This window comes from Oncorhynchus tshawytscha, linkage group LG12, assembly GCF_018296145.1.
Source record: "Oncorhynchus tshawytscha isolate Ot180627B linkage group LG12, Otsh_v2.0, whole genome shotgun sequence".
Classification (NCBI taxonomy): Eukaryota; Metazoa; Chordata; class Actinopteri; order Salmoniformes; family Salmonidae; genus Oncorhynchus; species Oncorhynchus tshawytscha.
This window is the reverse complement of record NC_056440.1, coordinates 18,411,874-18,433,108: the sequence shown is the minus strand read 5'-3', so window position 1 is coordinate 18,433,108 and position 21,235 is coordinate 18,411,874. Positions and strand designations below refer to the sequence as shown.

Genomic DNA, 21,235 nt, shown 5'->3' with positions numbered 1-21,235 from the left:
CCTGTCTTTGTATCGTTCTCTGTCTCTGTCCATGTCCTGGTCTCTGTCTCTGTCCCTGTCCCTGTCCCTGTCCCTGTTTCTATTTATGTCCCTGTATCTGTCACTGTTTCTATCCCTGTCTCTATATCTGTTTTTGTCCCTGTCTTTGTCCCTGTTCCTGTCTCTGTCCCTGTTCCTGTCTCTCTCTCTGCCCATATTGCTATTTATATATCTGTCCCTGTCTCTGTCCCTGTCCCTGACTCTTTCCCTGCATCTGTCTCTGTCCCTGTCACTGTCTATATCTGTCACTGTCTATATCTGTCTTTGTCCCTGTCTTTGTCCCTGTCTCTGTCCCTGTTCCTGTCCCTCTCTCTGTTTATATTAATATTGATATATCTGTCCCTGTCTCTGTCTCCTTCCCTGTCTGTTTCTCTGTCCCTTTCTCTGTCCCTGTCTCTGTTCCGGTCCCTGTCTCTGTCTCCTTCCCTGTCTGTTTCTCTGTCCCTTTCTCTGTCCCTGTCTCTGTTCCGGTCCCTGTCCCTGTCCCTCTCTCTGTCTCTGTCCCTGTCTCTGTCTCCTTCCCTGTCTGTTTCTCTGTCCCTGTCTCTGTCCCTTTCTCTGTCCCTTTCTCTGTCCCTGTCTCTGTTCCGGTCCCTGTCCCTGTTCCTCTCTCTGTCTCTGTCCCTGTCTCTGTCTCCTTCCCTGTCTCTGTCCCTTTCTCTGTCCCTGTCTCTGTTCCGGTCCCTGTCCCTGTCCCTCTCTCTGTCTCTGTCCCTGTCTCTGTCCCTTTCTCTGTCCCTGTCTCTGTTCCGGTCCCTGTCCCTCTCTCTGTCTCTGTTCCTGTCTCTGTCCCTGTCCCTGTCCATATCCGTGTCCCTGTCTCTGTCTCTATCTCTGTCTCCTCACTGTTTCTGTGTGTTCTGTGTGTGCAGTTGTCCCAGTGATGGAGAGAGTGTCTGGAAACATTGTGGAGTTTGAGATTACCTCCTTGACCCCTGCCACCCACTACACTGTCAAGGTCTACGCCATGAGAGCGGCTGCTAAGAGCGCCGCCACCACCACTGAGTTCACCACTGGTGGGTATATGGCCTACGGGAGGCTGGACCTTCCCTCCCACACAAACATCCAAACAGCAGCTTTGATTAGTGCCTACGATTTTATTGTGAAACTGCTATGCAGCTGTATGCTCATTCAATTGTGGATCAACAACACAACAACAGAACAGATCAAATTCAAACCGAACAGGCAGACATTCATACAAAGCACTAATCTCTAATCACTAAGCACTAATCGCAGTTTCAGTATTTTCTGGCCCACTAACCCTACAGGTTACATAACTGTTATTTTTTTGTTTAAAATGTACCTTTTTTACCCCGTACCCTTTCAAACAGACAACCTGAACCTGGAAACAGAAGATTTAAAGAAGGTGAAGTACTCTGTCTGAACGGGGGTTTTAGACCACTGTGTTCTCTCCCCTAGATGTAGATGCCCCTCAGGACCTGACAGCCAGTAGCATCCAGACAGAGAACGCCATGTTGACCTGGAAGGCCCCACGCGCTGACATCACCGGCTACATCCTCAGCTTTGAGTCAGCTGACGGCACAATCCGGGTCAGTGGTTGTCTGCATGGTGGAACCATAGAATTAAAATGATGAGAAGAACATTCCTTCCTTGGTCAGATAGAGTATGGTTTTGTCCAAGAGGACATGATGATGCATCTTTGGGGAGTGTAAGAAAAAGCATTGATAATACACGTTTTGGATCTACATCCAATGAGTCCCAAATGGCATCCTTTTCCCCATGTAGTGCACCTGAATGTATTAATAATGACGTATCTCTGACATTCTGACTGCTGGGTTGTGTTGTTCCTCCAGGAGGTTGTCCTGAGCCCCACAGCCACGTCCTACAACATGGCCCAGCTGAGTGCCTCCACTGAGTACTCCGTCAGACTGCTGGCCATCGCAGGGCCCAAGAGGAGCAGAGTCATCACCTCTGTCTTCACCACCAGTGAGTGTTACCACAGTGATGTTGGTAGTCTGCCAACTCCAGACCGAACATACCCACTGGCAATAGGGTTAGGAATCCAGCCTCGGACTCTCTGTTTCCCTTTGGATTTGCCCCTGTCTCTACCTTCCGATTTGGCACCACCCATAAACCATAAAATACAAAAATATATATTTTTAGAAAAAAACATGTTACCACTGCGACCCTCTGCTCTGTACACCACCCAGTGTGCCAATCTCTGTCCCTTCTTTATTCATCTTCAGCTTAGAGTTTTCTGGGCAGCTGGAGCTGTTTAGTAACTCATCTTCTGTTGTGTGTGTGTGTGTGTGTGTGTGTGTGTGTGTGTGTGTGTGTGTGTGTGTGTGTGTGTGTGTGTGTGTGTGTGTGTGTGTGTGTGTGTGTGTGTGTGTGTGTGTGTGTGTGTGTGTGTGTGTGTGTGTGTGTGTGTGTAGTTGGCGTGCTGTACAAACACCCCAGGGACTGCTCCCAGGCCTTGCTGAATGGAGACACAGCCTCTGGTGTCTACACCATCTACCTGGGTGGAGATGAGAGTCAGCCCATACAGGTCTACTGTGACATGGCCACAGATGGAGGTGGATGGATTGTAAGTCACTGGCTACTAGTATACTGTACAACCCAACTCCAAACCTTATTGATTCAGATCATAGGTGGCTGGTGAATGGAGGACAGAATAATGACTGGAATGGAATAAACAGATTCAAACACCTGCATGGTTTCTGTTCTGTTCCAGGCATTCCTATGAACCTGTCACCCCATTTAAAGTGACACCAGGCTACACTGATTCAGATGACATGACATGTAGTGTAATGTATACCAGGGTTACATAATGAGCGATCTGGTGTTTGTCCCATCATACAGGTGTTTCTCAGACGGCAGAGTGGTAAACTGGAGTTCTTCCGCAACTGGAGGAACTACACTGCTGGCTTCGGTGACATGAACGACGAATTCTGGCTCGGTATGCTCATAATATGGAAGATAGAACACATTCATTGATTTATTTGAATCCATTTAAGGTATATGAATATGAGTACTGTATTTGAATAAACTGTCCTCTTTTCCCCTATCATTTGTTACATATCATGACTAAAACGTCCTCAGAAATTATTGTAAATGTTACGGTTTTCTTCCGTCGAAGGAGAGTCGGACCAAAATGCAGCATGGTTAAATCGAGACATCTTTAATGACGATGAAAACGAACAATACAAAACAACAAACGGAATGAGAAAACCTATACAGCCTGTCTGGTGACAACTAACACAGAGACAGGAACAATCACCCACGAAACACTCAAAGAATATGGCTGCCTAAATATGGTTCCCAATCAGAGACAACGAGAATCACCTGCCTCTGATTGAGAACCGCCTCAGGCAACCATAGACTTTGCTAGAACACCCCACTAAGCCACAATCCCAAAACCTACAAAAAAAAAACATACATAAACACAACACAAAATAAACCCATGTCACACCCTGGCCTGACCAAATAAATAAAGAAAACACAAAATACTAAGACCAGGGCGTGACAGTAAATCCCAACTGTCATATTTTCCCACAGGCCTGTCAAACCTCCATAAGATCACTGTAGTGGGACAGTACGAGCTGCGTGTAGACCTCAGAGACAAGGGGGATGTAGCCCATGCCCAGTACGACAAGTTCTCCATCTCTGATCCCCGCAGTCGCTACAAGGTCCACGTTGGAGGGTACAGTGGTACCGCAGGTAAGACTTGCTTCTCTACAACCATTAGATAGCTAGTACAAAGTCCAATGTGTGTCGGAAATGGCACCCTATTCCCTATATGGACAACTACAGGGGTCATAGGGCACTGGTCAAAAGGGTGCCATTTGTGGACACACAAAAAGTTCGAATAGATCTAAGTAATAAAGTAAGTATTGTTATTAGGTGAGGGTGAAGCGAGCAAGTATTCAACCTAAGCCTCCTTTCTGAAGTCTGTTAAGTTTGGTTCCTGCTTAAAGCTCTCTCTGCTGCCCTCTGTAGGTGATTCTATGACCTACCACCATGGTCGCCCGTTCTCAACCTACGACCATGACAATGACATCGCAGTCACCAACTGTGCCCTGTCCTACAAGGGTGCCTTCTGGTATAAGAACTGCCATCGCGTCAACCTTATGGGACGATATGGCGATGACAGTCACAGCAAGGTGAGAGCACATATACTTGAAGATTCAATACTAGCAGGAATTTCTGTTTTCAAAAATACTGCTGTAGTACAGTGTTGACTTTGAAAAGATAAGGGAGGAAATTCAAGGCATTTGTGTTAATAATATCAACCCCTCGCTACTAATATTACTGTGTGTTCTTCAGGGAGTGAACTGGTTCCATTGGAAAGGCCATGAGCACTCCGTTGAGTTTGCTGAGATGAAGATCAGGCCATCCAACTTCAGGAACTCTGAGGGAAGGAGAAAACGATCGTAAACCAACCGACTGATCCGCGCTACGACCCATCTCCTCGTGACCCCTGAACCTGTCCACCATCCTCTGCCACTGCTGATTCCAGGTCTGCATCCCAAATGGCATTATATTCCCCATAAAGTGCACTGCTTTTGACCAGGGCCAGTAGAGCTCTGGTCAAAGTGGTGCACTAAATAGAGAATAGGGTGCCATTTGGGACACAACCCACAATTCTCTGCAGCTACCAAAGCCACTGCTAAGAGCCCAGCCACCTCGAACTACACCCCTCCTCTTGCTCAATCACAGAACTAAGCACAGATACAGTAAAAATGTACTACAAATCCCACTATCCAACCCCTGATACAAAATGGTTATGTGCAGTATAAATGGTGTCAATGCCAAATTGATGTGGAAAAATATGGATTTACACGTCACAAAGTAAACCCACAGATTATACTTGCACCAAAGAGAGTATAATATTCAAATCCCAAGTATAAAGCATTTGTTTCTTTCTTGTCACTATCATGTTACAGTAACATCACTCAGTGGAGGGGTGCATTTCAGTCTGGTCTGAGGTATTAACATGTAGAATACTGATGTTTTCTGCCTCTACAGTGTATCCATCTCCTCCAACCACAGTAGGCCATTAGAGTGTTTGCCAGGGTTGGGGTCAGTTCGACTTGAAGGCAGTCAATTTAGAGAGTGATTTGAATGTAAAATGTAAAAAATATAACTTTTTAAATATATTGACATTAAAAAAAAACGTTTATTGAGTAGTCATTGAGAATAATCCTCTTTTTAAATTATTGAATTGGAATTTCAGTTTACTTCCTGAATTGACTGCCTTCAATTCGAATTGACTCCAACCCTAGTGTTTGCAGAGAGGGCATGGTATACCTTTAAACTGGATTATAGAAATGATATTCTTTGAATAACACACCACCCACCAAGAGCACATACAGTACGTACCTTCAATTCAATCATCTGGATGGAAGTGGTTATTGATCAAAAAGATTCTCCACATAAACCGCACAACTCATTCAAATGTAAAAAATCTTTGTAAAGTGGAGAGAGCTCACAGAGAAAGGCTGTCTCATTCATTAGTCTATGTGTGACTCATTCTTTTTCACTTTATGATTCCCTCTCTCTCGAAATCCCTTCTTCACCTCAACCTGCAAACTGTCTTCTGAAACGATATGGGCAGAATAAATGGCATTCTGAATAAAGCTAATCTGCTTCATCCCACACACAGGATGAATGACATGAGGTGTTTCCATTGATTGTGTGGGCTATACAGGCACTGTGCAATTGTCTCTTACACATGCAACTGAGCTAGTACTACTTTTTCCACCAGCTATCATGCATTAGCTGAAGGACACAGAGAATTCTGTTTGATTTGTTTTCTATTTCCTAAAAAATCCAAGGCAGGACCTACAGTTCAATAAACAATGAAAGGGTGGGTGATTGTTACATTTTTGCTAAATGGGAAATACTTATATGGATGCAACAGGAGTCAGAGGAATATTGTGATGAAATATAGAAGATATGGATGCTTAAAATAGGCCAATGGCCAATTCCAATTGACATTGTAAGGTCTTAGTGTTTACTTTGCTGAGAAACATCTATTTGGTCAGACCAAAATGTACTAGAGAGAAGTTCTTCTTGTTCTGTTCTGTTCTCCCCCCCTCCCCTCCCCTCCCCTCCCTCCCCTCCCCTCCCCTCCCCTCCCTCCCCTCCCCTCCCCTCCCCTCCCCTCCCCCCCTCCCCCCTCCCTCCCCTCCCCTCCCCCCTCCCCCTCCCCTCCCCTCCCCTCCCCTCCCCTCCCCTGCTATGCCAGGAGACGAAACCACTGAGACCCCCTCCCCATGAAATACCTGTGTAAATTACATTTTTTTTAAATAACTGTTTTGATTTTTGATTGTTTATAACTGGGTGAACAACAGGTGTTTCTCTGTAGCCCGTATTACAATAATAAAAAAAGGTTTGTTTAAAAATGACGAGTCTAATATCTTTCTAAAGACAAATGTTCCATAATGCAATAAGTCACTGTCAATTTGTTTTTACACTGCATATTGGTTCAATATTGGCAGTTGGCTCGTCCATAGCTCTCCAATGCATAAATGTGAAGGAACCATATTGACAGTCTCTATATAGCCTATCTTAGACAGGAGCTATTTATTGCACAGAGAAGATGTACACATCACAATACTGAATAAGATTCTATGTTTTCATTGTGCACACATGTAGGTTTATGGTTTTACTTGTAAGCCTACTATATTTGTGTTGTCTTACAGACAAGAAACTCAGTCAAATAACATAATAGGAAAATAACATGATAGAACAGCTCACTTTTCCGTATGCCACAATAGTCACTGTCACTGGATTGAAACTACATGAGTTGCTGTGTATTTGGGGTGGCTTCCAGAAAGGCCTCCTCACCTTCTGATGTCTCATCCAGTCTTTCTTATGCACTAAAAGTAAAAACTACAACTAGGACATTGTTGTAAAGAATATGCACCGAGGCAATGTCAAAGTCATACGCAATATCCTGAACTTGACTGGTGTTTGTTGGTAAAATTAGGTAAAAGGTTAATTATCGACCTTACTAGGTTTAAAATGTTGATGTAAAATGAGATAGAATCATGCCGAACAGCAGCAAAGACCTGTAGTTCCACTTTATGAACAGCTGATGGCAGAGTTTACCCACTTTCCTATAACGAGGTGGAAGTGAACAGATCAGCATCAAATCAATCAAATTGTATTGGTCACATACACATATTTAGCAGATGTTATTTTCAGTGTTGAGAAATACTTGCATCACTGTTCAATTGAGTGGTGTATTATGGAAAGAATATCATTAAACGTCATATTCTTTTATCACATTAATTGGAGTGCAAACATATCATAAAACAAAATGAATCTGTCCAATTACTACTTCAGAAAATGCATTCTACATTCGGGACAGTATATCTTCCTCGTCGGCACTGAATAGTGTTATTCTACAAGTATGCCATACTCCGAATTCATCTGGCTCTTTCTTTAATGCAATTTAATTTAACTGAGAAATGTAGTTGTTTGATGTTTACGAGCATTTTCGCTACACCCGCAATAACATCTGCTAAATATGTGTATGTGACCAATAAAATCTGATTCAATTTGATTTGTTATACATTTAGCAACCCATGTCATCATTATTAAATGTTTGTTGTTGGTGTTGACTGTTATGTAACATAATTGCTTTGAGAAAACAATGAAGTAACAGGAAGAAAAATGAAGATGCTGTGTAATTACCGGGTGGTTGGATGGTGAAATGATGATAGAATGATATAATCTCTCCGTAGAAGTAGAGAGATGTGTCAGTGTGTGGGATCAGAAATAGGCTGATGATTCATGAACACTAGAGTGCAGCCTGGCTCTCTCAGCCAACTTGCAGCAGATGGCTGACGAACAGGAAAACTGTAAGACCAGTCACACTAACTATAGAACAATAAGACAGTGAGAAACAACAAGTTTCAGCTGTTCTTTGATATGTTACTCTTCCTTTCCCCCTGTTATCATAATTTCATTCCCACACTCTCAGAGGGAGTTTATGCTTAGACTGGTGCACTCAAGCCTGTAAAACAAACGTGTTCCTCCCTATCATCCAATGTCTGCATGCAATCTCTGTTTGACTTGACAATGTTCCTAGAAACATAGCTGGTTCATATAACGCATGTGTGTAACATTAAATATATGGTCCCATATAGCTCAGTTGGTAGAGAATGGTGTTTGCAACACCAGAATAATGGGTTAAATTCCCAGGACTACCAATATGTCAAATGTGTGCATGCATGACTGTACATTTCTTTGGATAAAAGCGTCTGCTAAATGGCATATTATTATATACAGTACAAGTCAAAAGTTTGGACGCACCAACTCATTCCAGGGTTTTTCTTTATTTTTACTATTTTCTACATTGTAGGATAACAGTAAAGACATCAAAACTATGAAATAACACATATGGAATCATGTAGTAACCAAAAAAGTGTTTTAAAAAATCTAAATATATTTTATATTTGAGATTCTTCAAAGTACCCACTCTTTGCCTTGATGCCAGCTTTGCACACCTCACACCATCACACCTCCTCCATGCTTCATGGTGGGAACCACACATGTGGAGATCATCCGTTCACCTACTCTGCTTCTCACAAAGACACAGCGGTTGGAAACAGAAATCTCAAAGGACTCAACAGACCAAAGGGCAGATTTCACTGGTCTAATATCCATTGTTCGTGTTTCTTGGCCTAAGCAAGTCTCTTCTTATTATTGGTGTCCTTTAGTAGTGGTTTCATTGCAGCATTTCGACCATGAAGGCCTGATTCACACAGTCTCCTCTGAACAGTTGATGTTGAGATGTGTCTGTTACTTGAACTCTGTGAAGTATTTATTTGGGCTGCAATATGAACTTATCCTCTGCAGCAGAGGTATCTCTGGCTCTTCCTTTCCTGTGGCAGTTCTCATGAGAGCCAGTTTCATCATATCGCTTGATGGTTTTTGCTACTGCACTTGAATAAACTTTCAAAGTTCTTGACATTTTCCAGATTGACTGACCTTTATGTCTTAAAGTAATGATGGACTGTCATTTCTCTTTGCTTACTTGAGCTGTTCTTGCCATAATATGGACTTGGTATTTTACCAAATAGGGCTGTCTTCTGTATACCACACCTCCCTTTTCACAACTTATTGGCTCAAATGCATTAAGAAGGGAAGAAATTCCACAAATTAACTTTTAACAAGGCACACCTGTTAATTGAAATGCATTCCAGGTGACTACCTCATGAAGCTGGTTGAGAGAATGCCAAGAGTGTGCAAAGCTGTCATAAGGGCAAAGGGTGGCTACTTATTTTGATTCATTGAACATATTTTTTGGTCACTACATGATTCCATATCTGTTATTACATAGTTTTGATGTCTTCACTATTATTCTACAATGTAGAAATAAGTACAAATAAAGAAAAACCCTGGAATGAGTAAGTGTGTCCAAACTTTTGACTGGTACTTTATATTACAGTATATACTGTGCTATTTACATCTTGTGCCTTATTCTCCTTATTGTACCTGCTGAATAAATACATGGGGAAAAAATACTCCATTTATTTTCTATTGCATGATTACAAAGTAGCCAACAGCACAGCTGATCAGTGGCTATAATGTAGCTTCAAGCTTACAGAGTGGGTGGAGACTGAGTTGAGCAATATCAACCGATGTAATTACAGTTGGCTCCAAAGGCAACCCATCAAACATGAATTTCATCAAGACTGTTTCACCCCCGCTCCGCCGTGCAACCGCTTTCACACCCTGAGTGGCGAGTGCGTTGGTTGGTGACTGAAGAGCCAAACTGCATACGGAAACAGTGCATAGCGCACCGAATTCGGATCCCAGTGTATCCTACGTAGCTAACGCAGTTAAAATATATCACTGTGTAGAATATAATCAATACATTTCTGGGGGAACACTTTACTCTTTATAAACGAATTGGACTGTTGTTATAACGATGTAAGTACCATTTATACCGATCAAGTATGTGTTAAATATGTGTTCAAGGTTGGAGTTTTGTTCAAGGATGGAGTTATAGCCTAAAGTTTCCCTTATTATTTTTCTAATAACAAGAGATCATTGATTGAAGAAGTGAAGATTAGGCTACATACCAACAATGTATTGAATAGAATATCGTACTGGCCAAATGGTTGGCTCTTATTCCAAAATCAAGACTCATTTGTTAGTATTTGTCGTAGCCTACCCTACTTTACTTATGTAATCCTGTTATCATTTGTAATATTTTAATAGATATTTACAGAAATTACAGACAGGGTCAATGTTTCTATTCCTTGCATGGAAAATGTGAATGCAACAGCTGGCCTACTGATTATTTGTTTATGCCTGCCTTTAACGATGCCTGCATGAACGCAAAGCCTAATGTATGTCACAGTATAGTAACAGTCCTGGCTCTGTGTTTGTGTGTGTGTGTGTGTGTGTGTCTGTGTGTGTGTCTGTGTGTGTGTGTGTGTGTTTGCTCATTGTTGCATGCATGTGGTTCTCCCCAGCTTCTGGATAAAGACTATAACTACTGGGTATTGCACTGACTGGCGGCCAGTGCATTTCCCCCCATCCTCAAGATGCATATGAATAGCTTATTAAATCAATGGAGTAAGTACTGTAACAACTGTTTCTTACCCCTCTTAATATTGCATTGAAAATGCTATGAAAATATACCCCAAACACATTATATGACATCTCTATCATATCATTAGGTTTTTGATGTTCCCATGACAACTATGTGTCATATAGAAATATTTCACAGTTTTACAGAAGTAGTGCATTGAATTTTTATCCTAAGCTCTATTTTTACTCTTAGTCATATGCCTTTGATTCCGAGTGACTCCATCCATTACACTGAATTGTTTTATATCTTTCATTTTTCTAATATGTTTTGCTGCTTGCCCGTGATTGTGATTATAGTGTGTGTGCATGGAGCACCGTGCATTGAGTTGGATGTTGTTGATGATCAGCAGCTTTTGTAGATGTAATAACATTCTGTGTCATATAGATGTGTGTGTGTTTCTGTTTCCAAACCTGCACCATTCAGATGTGTCCCAAATGGCACCCTATTCTGTTATTCCCATTTACAGTGTGGAGAGTGATGGTTAAGAGTGATGGGCCAGTAACCAAAAGGTCGCTCATTCGAATCCCTGAGCCGACTAGGTGAAAAATCTTTCAGTGCCCTTGAGCAAGGCACTTAACTCTAAGTGTTCTTGTAAATCGCTCTGGATATGAGGATACGAAGGTGAAATCAAATTTTAAAAAACATGTAAAAAGTACTTTTAACCAGAACCCTAGTCAAAAGTACTGCACTCAAGGGAATAGGGTGCCATTTGGGGTGCAGACTGAGTCTCTGATACAGTGTGACTAAGTGTGAATAACTGTCTTGTCCTAATATAGAAACTCCTCAGTATTGTGCGCTCCTATCCTAACCGTGTTCAGAGGTGTTGAGTCAGAGAAGTGTCCTACTATCTATCTATCTATCTATCTATCTATCTATCTATCTATCTATCTATCTATCTATCTATCTATCTATCTATCTATCTATCTATCTATCTATCTATCTATCTATCTATCTATCTATCTATCTATCTATCTATCTATCTATCTATCTATCTATCTATCTATCTATCTATCTATCTATCTATCTATCTATCTATCTATCTATCTATCTATCTATCTATCTATCTATCTATCTATCTATCTATCTATCTATCTATCTATCTATCTATCTATCTATCTATCTATCCTCTGTGGTTTGAAGATCAGAGACTCAATTCTCTGAACAGGCTCCAGGTGAATACATTTGATGAGAGTGATGTACTGGCATGATAGAGACTTGAGCATCTAAAATAACCTTTGCTTTAAGGAATACCAGGGCCATACTAGAGTAGGAGTGCTGATCTAGGATCAGTCATTATAATTGAAAAGGCTAAATGTATCCTTGATAAGAGCACTCCTACTCTGAGACCCTTTCTGAATATGGACCTTGAAGATGTGCTGGGAATTGGAGTTTTCTGTTAAAGTGGTTGCTTATGGTTGTTAAGTGAATGATAACAGAAGCCATAGAGAATGTGAAGGACAGTGGAGGCTCCTCAGAGGTGGAAGAGGAGAACCGTCCTCCTCAGCGAATTTCATAAAAATAGAAATAGTGAAATATTATAAAAGTTATAATTTTTAGATAATATTATACAAAATATATTCACGTCACCAAATAATTGATTAAAACACACTGTTTTGCAATGAAGGTCTACAGTAGCCTCAGTAGGACTCTGTAGGGTAGCACTATGGTGTAGCCAGAGGACAACTTGCTTCTGTCCTCCTCTGGGTGCATTGACGTCAATACAATACCTAGGAGGCTCATGGTTCTCTCCCCCTTCCATGGACTTAAACAGTAAATATGACAACTTCCGGAGGACGTCCTCCAACCTATCAGAGCTCTTGCAGCAAGCACTCTGTAGGGTAGCACTGTGGCGTAGCCAGAGGACAACTAGCTTCTGTCCTCCTCTGGGTGCATTGACTTCAATACAACACCTAGGAGGCTCATAGTTCTCTCCCCCTTCCATGGACTTAAACAGTAAATATGACAACTTCCGGAGGACGTCCTCCAACCTATCAGAGCTCTTGCAGCATGAACTGACATGTTGTCCACCCAATCAAAGGATCCGAAAATAAATCTAGTACTGAAAGCATGAGCTACAGCTAGCTAGCACTGCAGTGTATAAAATGTGGTGAGTAGTTCACTCAAACAGAGAGAGACAGTTTTTAACAAATTAATTTCTTACAAAATTAAGGAGAAGCAAGAGAGAAAGTGAGAGAGAAAGAGAGAGCTAGCCATATTTCGTAGTCTATTATTTTCATGTTCACTCACTTAGCTAGCATCAAATGCAGCTACCTAGTTTAGCCTACTCAAACACCTGGCTCAAAATGGAAGGAATGCTATGTTAGCTAGCTGGCTATGGCTAGTCAACACTGGAACTCTTCCAAGCCAAGGTAAGCTTTTGGTTTAATTAATTTATTGCCACCGGGGCCCACCAGTCTAACTGCTAAACTGCTTGCTGCTGACTGTACGTGTACACTGTACTGCATGATTATAGAGGGTTTACTAACACGTTAGTTCTAGTAGCTATGTTGACTATGACGTCACAATAATGTAGGCTGTGTGTAGCAGTTAGCGGTCATGATATAAAGGTTTAGTACTGATATAAAGGTTTAGTACTGCTCCAGAGTCCAATGCGGTGAGCTTTACACCACTCCAGCCGACGCTTGACATTACGTGTGGTGATCTTAGGCTTTTGTGCGGATGCTCGGCCATGGAAACCCATTTCATGAAACTCTGTTGCTTCCAGAGGCAGTTTGGAACTCAGTAGTGAGTGTTTTTTACACACTACGCGCTTCAGCACTCGACAGTCCCGTTCTGTGAGTTTGCGTGGCCTACCCCTTTGCCATTGTTGCTCCTAGACATTTCCACTTCACAATAACTGTCACATGAGTTGACGCTGGAGAGACGAAGCAGGTACAGAGAGTCAAACATTTAATGAGGAACGGACATGGAACGAGACAGGAACAGCGTCAGCATACAAGAAAACAAAGACAAAAAACAATCAGCAGGGAACAGAGCAGGGAAACTGACAAATATAGGGTAGGTAATAAACATATGATAAGTGAGTCCAGGTGAGTCTAATATCACTGAAGCACGTGACAAGGGAAGGCAGGTGTGCGTAATTGATGGCAGGAGTGCATGATGCACACACCCGGCTGGGCGAACAAGAACTGACGATCCGGCTGACGCCCGATGTGGGATGGGAGCCATCCGAGCCAACCGGGGCAAGGAAACCTCTCGAGCCAGCTAGGGCGTGGGAGCCCGACGAGCTGGCTAGGCACCACGTGTTCCATTGGTGGCGACCCAGAGCCGATGCCACTATACCAACCGGAACGCCAGTACGCTCCGATGCTTTGTGTGATGCATTCTGTCACATTAGTTGACGCTGGAGAGACGAAGCAGGTACGGGGAGTCAAACATTTAATAAGGAACGGACATGGAACGAGACAGGAACATCATCAGCATACAAAAAAAACTAAGACAAAGAACAATCAGCAGGGAACAGAGCAGGGAAACTGACAAATATAGGGGAGGTAATAAACAGATGATAAGTGAGTCCAGGTGAGTCCAATATCGCTGAACCACGTGACGAGGGAAGGCAGGTGTGCGTAATTGATGGCAGGAGTGCATGATGAAGGGCAGCCTGGCGCCCTCAAGCGCCAGGGGAGGGAAGAGCGGGAGCATACTTGACAATAACAGCCCTTACAGTTGATCGGGGCAGCTCTAGCAGTGCAGAAATTTGCGGAACTGACTTGTTGGAAAGGTGGCATCCTATGACGGTGCCACGTTGAAAGTCACTGAGCTCTTCATTGAGGCCATTCTACTGCCAATGTTTGTCTATGGAGATTGCATGGCAGTGAGTTCTATTTTATACACCTGTCAGCAATGGGCTGAAATGACCAAATCCACTTATTTGAAGGTGTGTCCACATACTTTTGTATATGTAGTGTAGATGCGAGAAGGAGTTGTATATACAACTAGCTGTTGTCCACATGTGGCTGCTATGAAAGTGGACTGTTTTTGCATGTGATCAGGGGTTTATTCATTGATCTTATTCTGTTGAAAAGAAATCTTAAACGGAAGCAATCCAAATGAAACGGTGATAAACATACCTGAATTTGTCCAATAGAAACTCTTGTTCGCAACTGTTGGATCAGCTAGATGCAGGCAAGAGTGTGCAAAGCGGTGACTGTCTATTACCTTGATTACTCTAAATTCTCTCGACCTGTGCATGTGCATTGTAAACTTTCATTCATAAGCTAGATGGTAGCAACCTCATGATAGGTACAGGGAACATTTTAGTATCATATACGTAGTAGCCTAAACCTGCCTCTGTTACATTGAGCTGGGTGAATGGATATGAATGACAGCCATCCAATATGCTGCAATATAAATAAGGCTATTTTCAGGAGAGGAGAGTCAGGAGAGGGCAGTCAGTAGAGGGGAGTCAGGAAAGGGCAGTCAGGAGAGGGGAGTCAGGAGAGGGCAGTCAGGAGAAGGGAGTCAGGAGAGGGCAGTCAGGAAAGGGCAGTCAGGAGAGGGCAGTCAGGAGAAGGGAGTCAGGAGAGGGCACAGGAGAAGAGAGTCAGGAGAGGGCAGTCAGGAGAGGGCAGTCAGGAGAGGGCAGTCAGGAGAGGGTGGTGATCTTAGGTACTGGGTACTGGGAAAAGTACTGGGAAAATAGAGTGAGTTACAACAAGTAAATGTTGGTGGATGCATCCAAACGGTACCCTATTCATTTTTTAGTGCACTACTTTCTAGCAGAGTCATGTGGTCACTGGTCAAAAGTTGTGTACTGTAAAAGGATTAGAATGCCATTTGCGATGCAGGCATTCTGTCCGATTGACTTCATAGCCTTAGCCTCTTAGCTCACACAGATGTCACTGTGTGCTGTATGTTATAGTGAAGCATGCATGGGGAAAACTTTTCTGTAAAGACTTGCTCACATCGCACCAAATGTGGATCAGCGAGCTGTGTTTTAGGGATCACCCGCTGTAGACGTTTTACTGGCAACATTTTTCATGGGATTCCACATGGTAAACCGATGTACATTCGGTTCGCAAATTACGTTCAGAGGTGCTAAGTACTCTCGGCCAGCAAACGCTGTTGGTGTGTCTGAGCCCTAGGTCTGTTGGCTCTGTCCCGAATGGTTCCATATTCCCTTTATAGTGCAATACTTTTGACCCGAGCTCACTATAGTTCACTATATTGGGAATAAGGTGATGTTTGGGATGCTATATGTTATTATCTGATTTATGGTGCATTTTCAAGAATGTATGGGGTGTTGTAGTTAAACACCCAAAACTATTTCAGATTTAACACTGACACTCCACTCTTCCCTCATCTGACCAATGACTTGCAAATAAGGTTGGAAAGGGAGGGAATATTACTGGAAACTTTCGAAGTTCACCAGTAAACTACCAGAATTTTGGTATCTTTCAAGGAAAGGGATGGTCAAAAGTTGAGAATGACACAAATAGTAATTTTCACAAAGTCTGCTGCCTCAGTTTGTATGATGGCAATTTGTATATTCTCCAGAATGTTACGAAGAGCGATCAGATGAATTGCAATTAACTGCAAAGTCCCTCTTTGCCATGCCAATGAACTGAATCCCCCAAAAACATTTCCACTGCATTTCAGCCTTGCCACAAAAGGACCAGCTGACAACACGTCAGTGATTCTCTCATTAACGCAGGTGTGAGTGTTGACGAAGACAAGGCTGGAGATCACTCTGTCATACTGATCGAATAACAGACTGGAAGCTTCAAAAGGAGGGTGGTGCTTGGAATCATTGTTCGTCCTCTGTCAACCATGGTTACATGCAAGGAAACACATGCCATCATCATTGCTTTGCACAAAAAGGAATTTACAGGCAAGGATATTACTGCCAGTAAGATTGCGCCTAAATCAACCATTTATCAGATCATCAAGAACTTCAAGGAGAGTGGTTCAATTGTTGTGAAGAAGGCTTCAGGGCCCCTAAGAAAGTCCAGCAAGCGCCAGGACCGTCTCCTAAAGTTGATTCAGCTGCGAGATCGGGGCACCACCAGTAAAGAGCTTGCTCAGGAATGGCAGCAGGCAGGTGTGAGTGCATCTGCACACATAGTGAGGCAAAGACTTTTGGAGGATGGCCTGGTGTCAAGAAGGGCAGCAAAGAAGCCACTTCTCTCCAGGAAAAACATCAGGGCAGACTGATATTCTGCAAAAGGTACAGGGATTGGACTACTGAGGACTGGGGTAAAGTAATTTTCTTTGATGAATCCCCTTTCCGATTGTTTGGGGCATCCGGAAGAAAGATTGTCCGGAGAAGACAAGGTGAGCGCTACCATCAGTCCTGTGTCATGCCAACAGTAAAGCATCCTGAGACCATTCATGTGTGGGGTTGATACTCAGCCAAGGGAGTGGGCTCACTCACAATTCTGCCTAAGAACACAGCCATGAATAAAGAATGGTACCAACACATCCTCCGAATGCAACTTCTCCCAACCATCCAGGAACAGTTTGGTGACGAACAATACCTTTTCCAGCATGATGGAGCATCTTGCCATAAGGCAAAAGTGATAACTAAGTGGCTTGGGGAACAAAACATTGATATTTTGGGTCCATGGCCAGGAAACTCCCCAGACCTTAATCCCATTGAGAACTTGTGGTCAATCCTCAAGAGGCGGGTGGACAAACAAAAACCCACAAATTCTGACAAACTCATTGATTATGCAAGAATGGGCTGCCATCAGTCAGGATGTGGCCCAGAGGTTCATTGACAGCATGCCAGGGCGGATTGCAGAGGTCTTGAAAAAGAAGGGTCAACACTGCAAATATTGACTCTTTGCATCAACTTCATGTAATTGTTAATAAAAGTCTTTGACACGTATGAAATGCTTGTAATTATACTTCAGTATTCCATAATTACATCTGACAGAAATATCTAAAGACACTGAGGCAGCAAACTTTTTGGAAATTAATATTTGTGTCATTCTCAAAACTTTTCGCCACGACTGTAGTCCACTTGTCATCTAGTGGGTAGTTAACCCTTGTGTTGTCTTAAGGGTAAAAAAAAAATGATTCACCACTGTGTTTAACAGCAGAGAAAACACCCTAAATTATATTTTTTCAACTTGAAATTTGATTACTTTTCCTAGATTGACCCTAACATTAGAAAAAGTGAAACATCGCCTTTGTTCATATGTCATTGAAAGCTGTCTTAGGGTTTTTGACCCAGCAGTTATAAAATAATTTACACACCACTAAAAACACACACACACACACACACACACACACACACACACACACACACACACACACACACACACACACACACAATGAGAAATTGAGATTATGTGTGTTACGGATTGAAATTAAGGGGAAGATCACCATGGTTAGCACAGTTAGAAAGAACAAGCCTGAGCTCCCCCTGGACTCCTCGCAACAAGGGGGTGAGAGGCCTTTTCATCAAAGTTTGCCTTCATGCTCACCTCCACTCTAGTTTCTTACCTCCCAAAGAGCAACAAGAATGTGATCCTCCAGAGCACACTGCACAAAACGGCTGAGATCAGTGATCGTGAGGACAGGAAGCCAGCCATCATCCTGGACTACAACCACAACAAAGGAGGCATGGACAACCTGGACAAGGTGATTAGAACTTAAAGCTGCAGGAGGATGACTGCCCACTGGCCCCTGGTCATCTTCCATAACATAATTGACGTTACAATACCTTTGTGATATGGAACAAGATCAACCCCAGCTGGATGCCTGATAAGCGGAACAAGAGGAGGGTGTTCCTGGAGCAGCTGGCAAAGGCACTTGTAACCCCACACATTCAAAGAAGGGAGCACCTCCCCCTCACAGCAGCCTCTTCAGGGCTTGTGAAAGCTGTTCAGGGGGCTGAATCTTGTCCTGATCCATCTGAGGCCGCAGCTGAGGCTGCAGCAAGAGGAGGAGGTGCCAATTCTGCACCCCAAATATGGATTGTAAAACAAATACTATGTGCTGCACATGTGAGAAATACATCTGCACACACACACACTTGCATACTGTCCTACATGTGCTAATTAGTGTTGATTGATTTATGTTCTTCACATTTTTGTATCTATTATCTTATGTTATTCTTATTTATTGTTGTTGTTTATACACCTTGTGGGTGGGGGCAATGGTTAAAAAAATGGGAGAAGACTAGTATTTTGTAGTTGAATTCCTCATTGTACAGTATATAAGAATATATCACTGTTGCCAAAAAAGTTCAAGACTGTTATTGTTTCCCTTCAATAAAACACATTCAAAACTTTCTGCACATTTCTGCTACTTTCTTAGGCTATACAAGTGCTATCTCTTGCTAAAGAAATGTATGTTTACACCTATGCAGTACCTTTAGCAATAATAATAATAATAAAGAATTATGACAGGTGTTGTAATAAAAAATGATTGCTGTCCACTGATTAAATGCAGTCTTTCTGCATTGTGAAGAGGGAAATCCCAGATATCAAAGTTTGTGATGAATGACAGGTTGTTCCTTTGCTTTATTTTAGGGGTTTAGTCAATTTTTGTGAATTCTTTACCCTTACGACAAGGGGGGAATACAGAATGTTAAGACTACACAAGGGTTAAGATTAACACAGGTGTCTGTAATTTCTCTTGCCATCTCTCTGCCCTTTTCACATGTAAAATATATAAAATAATTAAATAAGATGATTTAAAAATAAAATGACACATCTGTAAAACATTATCCTATATAGGAACCAGAAACTTAGTAAACAACATTGGTTTTTACGTGTGGTTCAGTTGGTAGCGCATGGCACTTGCAATGCCAGGGTTATGAGTTCAAATCCCACAGGGGACCAGTATAATGTATGCACTCACTGCTGTAAGCTGTTCTGGATAACAATGTCTGCTAAAATGTAACATGAGTTTTTATTTTTTGATTTGATTTATTTCACCTTTATTAACCAGGTAGGCTAGTTGAGAACAAGTTCTCAGGTGTGACTGCGACCCGGCCAAGATAAAGCATAGAAATTTGACACATACAACAACACAGAGTAACAGAGTTACACATAGAATAAACAAGACAATGCTTTTAGTATGAAATATCCTTATATATTTTTTACACACTATTATTTATTTTACCATGTATTTGTTGTCAATGTTTTGCCGGCAAACTGGTGTCAGTTGTGAAAAGAAGTCAACAGTTGGATGAGTTGCAGAGGTAATTGAAAATAATGGCATTATTGATTAAATGTTTATTTAATCAATTAGCCTATTATCTACTAGAAACTCATGGACAATATGGACACATAGATTTTAAAAAAAAATGAATGCTGTATATGAATAAAAATAATGTAGGTATAAATTACCAAAGTTATAATTGATTGCCATAGATTTTCTGTTAGTTACCAAAATTACTAAATTTTCCATTAACTTTGGTAAATACTGGTAGCTTTGCAAACTATGTTGTTCCTTCCTACAGTATTAGTGACGCCTGTCCAAGACTGTTCAAGAAACAGACTGTTCTTTAATTCCTAATCTGTCCTCCCTCACTAAATGTCAATTCCACATTTTAATGGAACAATGTCCCTACTTACATAATCAAATACTTCCCAGGTTTTAATGGAGGTTGCAATGCTTTTATTTCAGGATGCCTTAACATGATTGTTTTATTGAGTGCTGATGATAGTAGTCTTTGAGTCTGGTGTTTGCAATGGCCTACTCTTACAGCGGTTGGCTACCCTGAACATGCCGAAACAATCCTTAGTTCCAGTTGGTTGTTTGACCAATGCACGGGAGGAGTTCCATGGGATCTACAGGAGAACGTTGTGTCTGAAATGGCACCCTATTCCCTATATAGTGCACTACTTTTGAACAGAGCCCTATGCATGCCTTGGTCAAAAGTAGTGCACTATATAGGAAATAGAGTGTCGTTTTGGACAAACACAAGTTAGAGAGGGACAGAGTTACATTGTGTGCTGTTGACATTCTGTGTAACCTGCCATACACTGCATCCAGTCAACAAATGCATATGTGAGGATGCTGTTCATCGACTACAGCTTGGCCTTTAATACCATAGTGCCCTATAAGCTCATTACAAAGCTCACAGCCCTGGGTCTGAACTCCTCCCTATGCAACTGAGTCCTGGACTTCCTGACTGGCCGCCCCCAGGTGGTGAAGGTAGGCAACATTATCTTCTTGATACTGATCCTCAATACGGGGGCCCCACAAGGGTGCGTCCTCAGTCCCCTCCTGTATCCCCTCTATACCCACGACTGCTTGGCTTCAGACAGTTCCAACTAAATCATCAAGTTTGCCGATCAACAACAACGACGAGACAGCCTACGGAGAGGAGGTAAGCACTCTGACGACATGGAGCCAGAAAAAACAACCCCTCCCTCGACGTTAGCGAAACAAAGACGCTGATTGTGGACTTCGGGAGGAACCAGGCTGGACACATCAACGGGGCCGCCATGGAGACGGTCAATAACTTCAAAATCCTTGGCGTACACATCTCAGTGAAGCTGAAATGGTTTAACCACACGGACAACATAGTGAAGAAGTCACGACGGTGACTCTTCAACCCCAAATTCGGCCTGTTCTCGAGGGCCCTCACAGTGTTCTACAGGAGCACTGTGGTACGGCAACTCCACCGCCGCAGACCGC

The 21,235-nt window shown here is 42.4% G+C and overlaps 2 protein-coding genes across 4 annotated transcripts in view; both read left to right on the top strand.

The window, feature by feature from the left end:
• The window catches only part of LOC112265330 (tenascin-like), a 77,936-nt gene extending 71,801 nt beyond the window's left edge, over positions 1–6,135 (top strand). For both annotated transcript variants that reach the window (XM_024442506.2, XM_024442505.2), the window contains exons 16-23: positions 912–1,055; positions 1,459–1,589; positions 1,854–1,986; positions 2,436–2,587; positions 2,863–2,959; positions 3,559–3,720; positions 4,000–4,163; positions 4,327–6,135. In XM_024442506.2, coding sequence (XP_024298274.1) covers positions 912–1,055; positions 1,459–1,589; positions 1,854–1,986; positions 2,436–2,587; positions 2,863–2,959; positions 3,559–3,720; positions 4,000–4,163; positions 4,327–4,437 — 1,094 coding nt within the window. In that variant the 3' untranslated portion in view covers positions 4,438–6,135. The remainder of the gene's footprint in view (positions 1–911; positions 1,056–1,458; positions 1,590–1,853; positions 1,987–2,435; positions 2,588–2,862; positions 2,960–3,558; positions 3,721–3,999; positions 4,164–4,326) is intronic.
• Positions 6,136–9,670: 3,535 nt separating this feature from the next.
• LOC112265329 (dual specificity testis-specific protein kinase 1) overlaps positions 9,671–21,235 on the top strand; it is a 46,197-nt gene continuing 34,632 nt past the window's right edge. The window contains exons 1-2 of one of the 2 annotated variants that reach the window (XM_042331419.1): positions 9,671–9,948; positions 10,497–10,599. In XM_042331419.1, coding sequence (XP_042187353.1) covers positions 10,569–10,599 — 31 coding nt within the window. In that variant the 5' untranslated portion in view covers positions 9,671–9,948; positions 10,497–10,568. The remainder of the gene's footprint in view (positions 9,949–10,496; positions 10,600–21,235) is intronic. The other variant, XM_042331420.1, reaches the window with a different exon arrangement.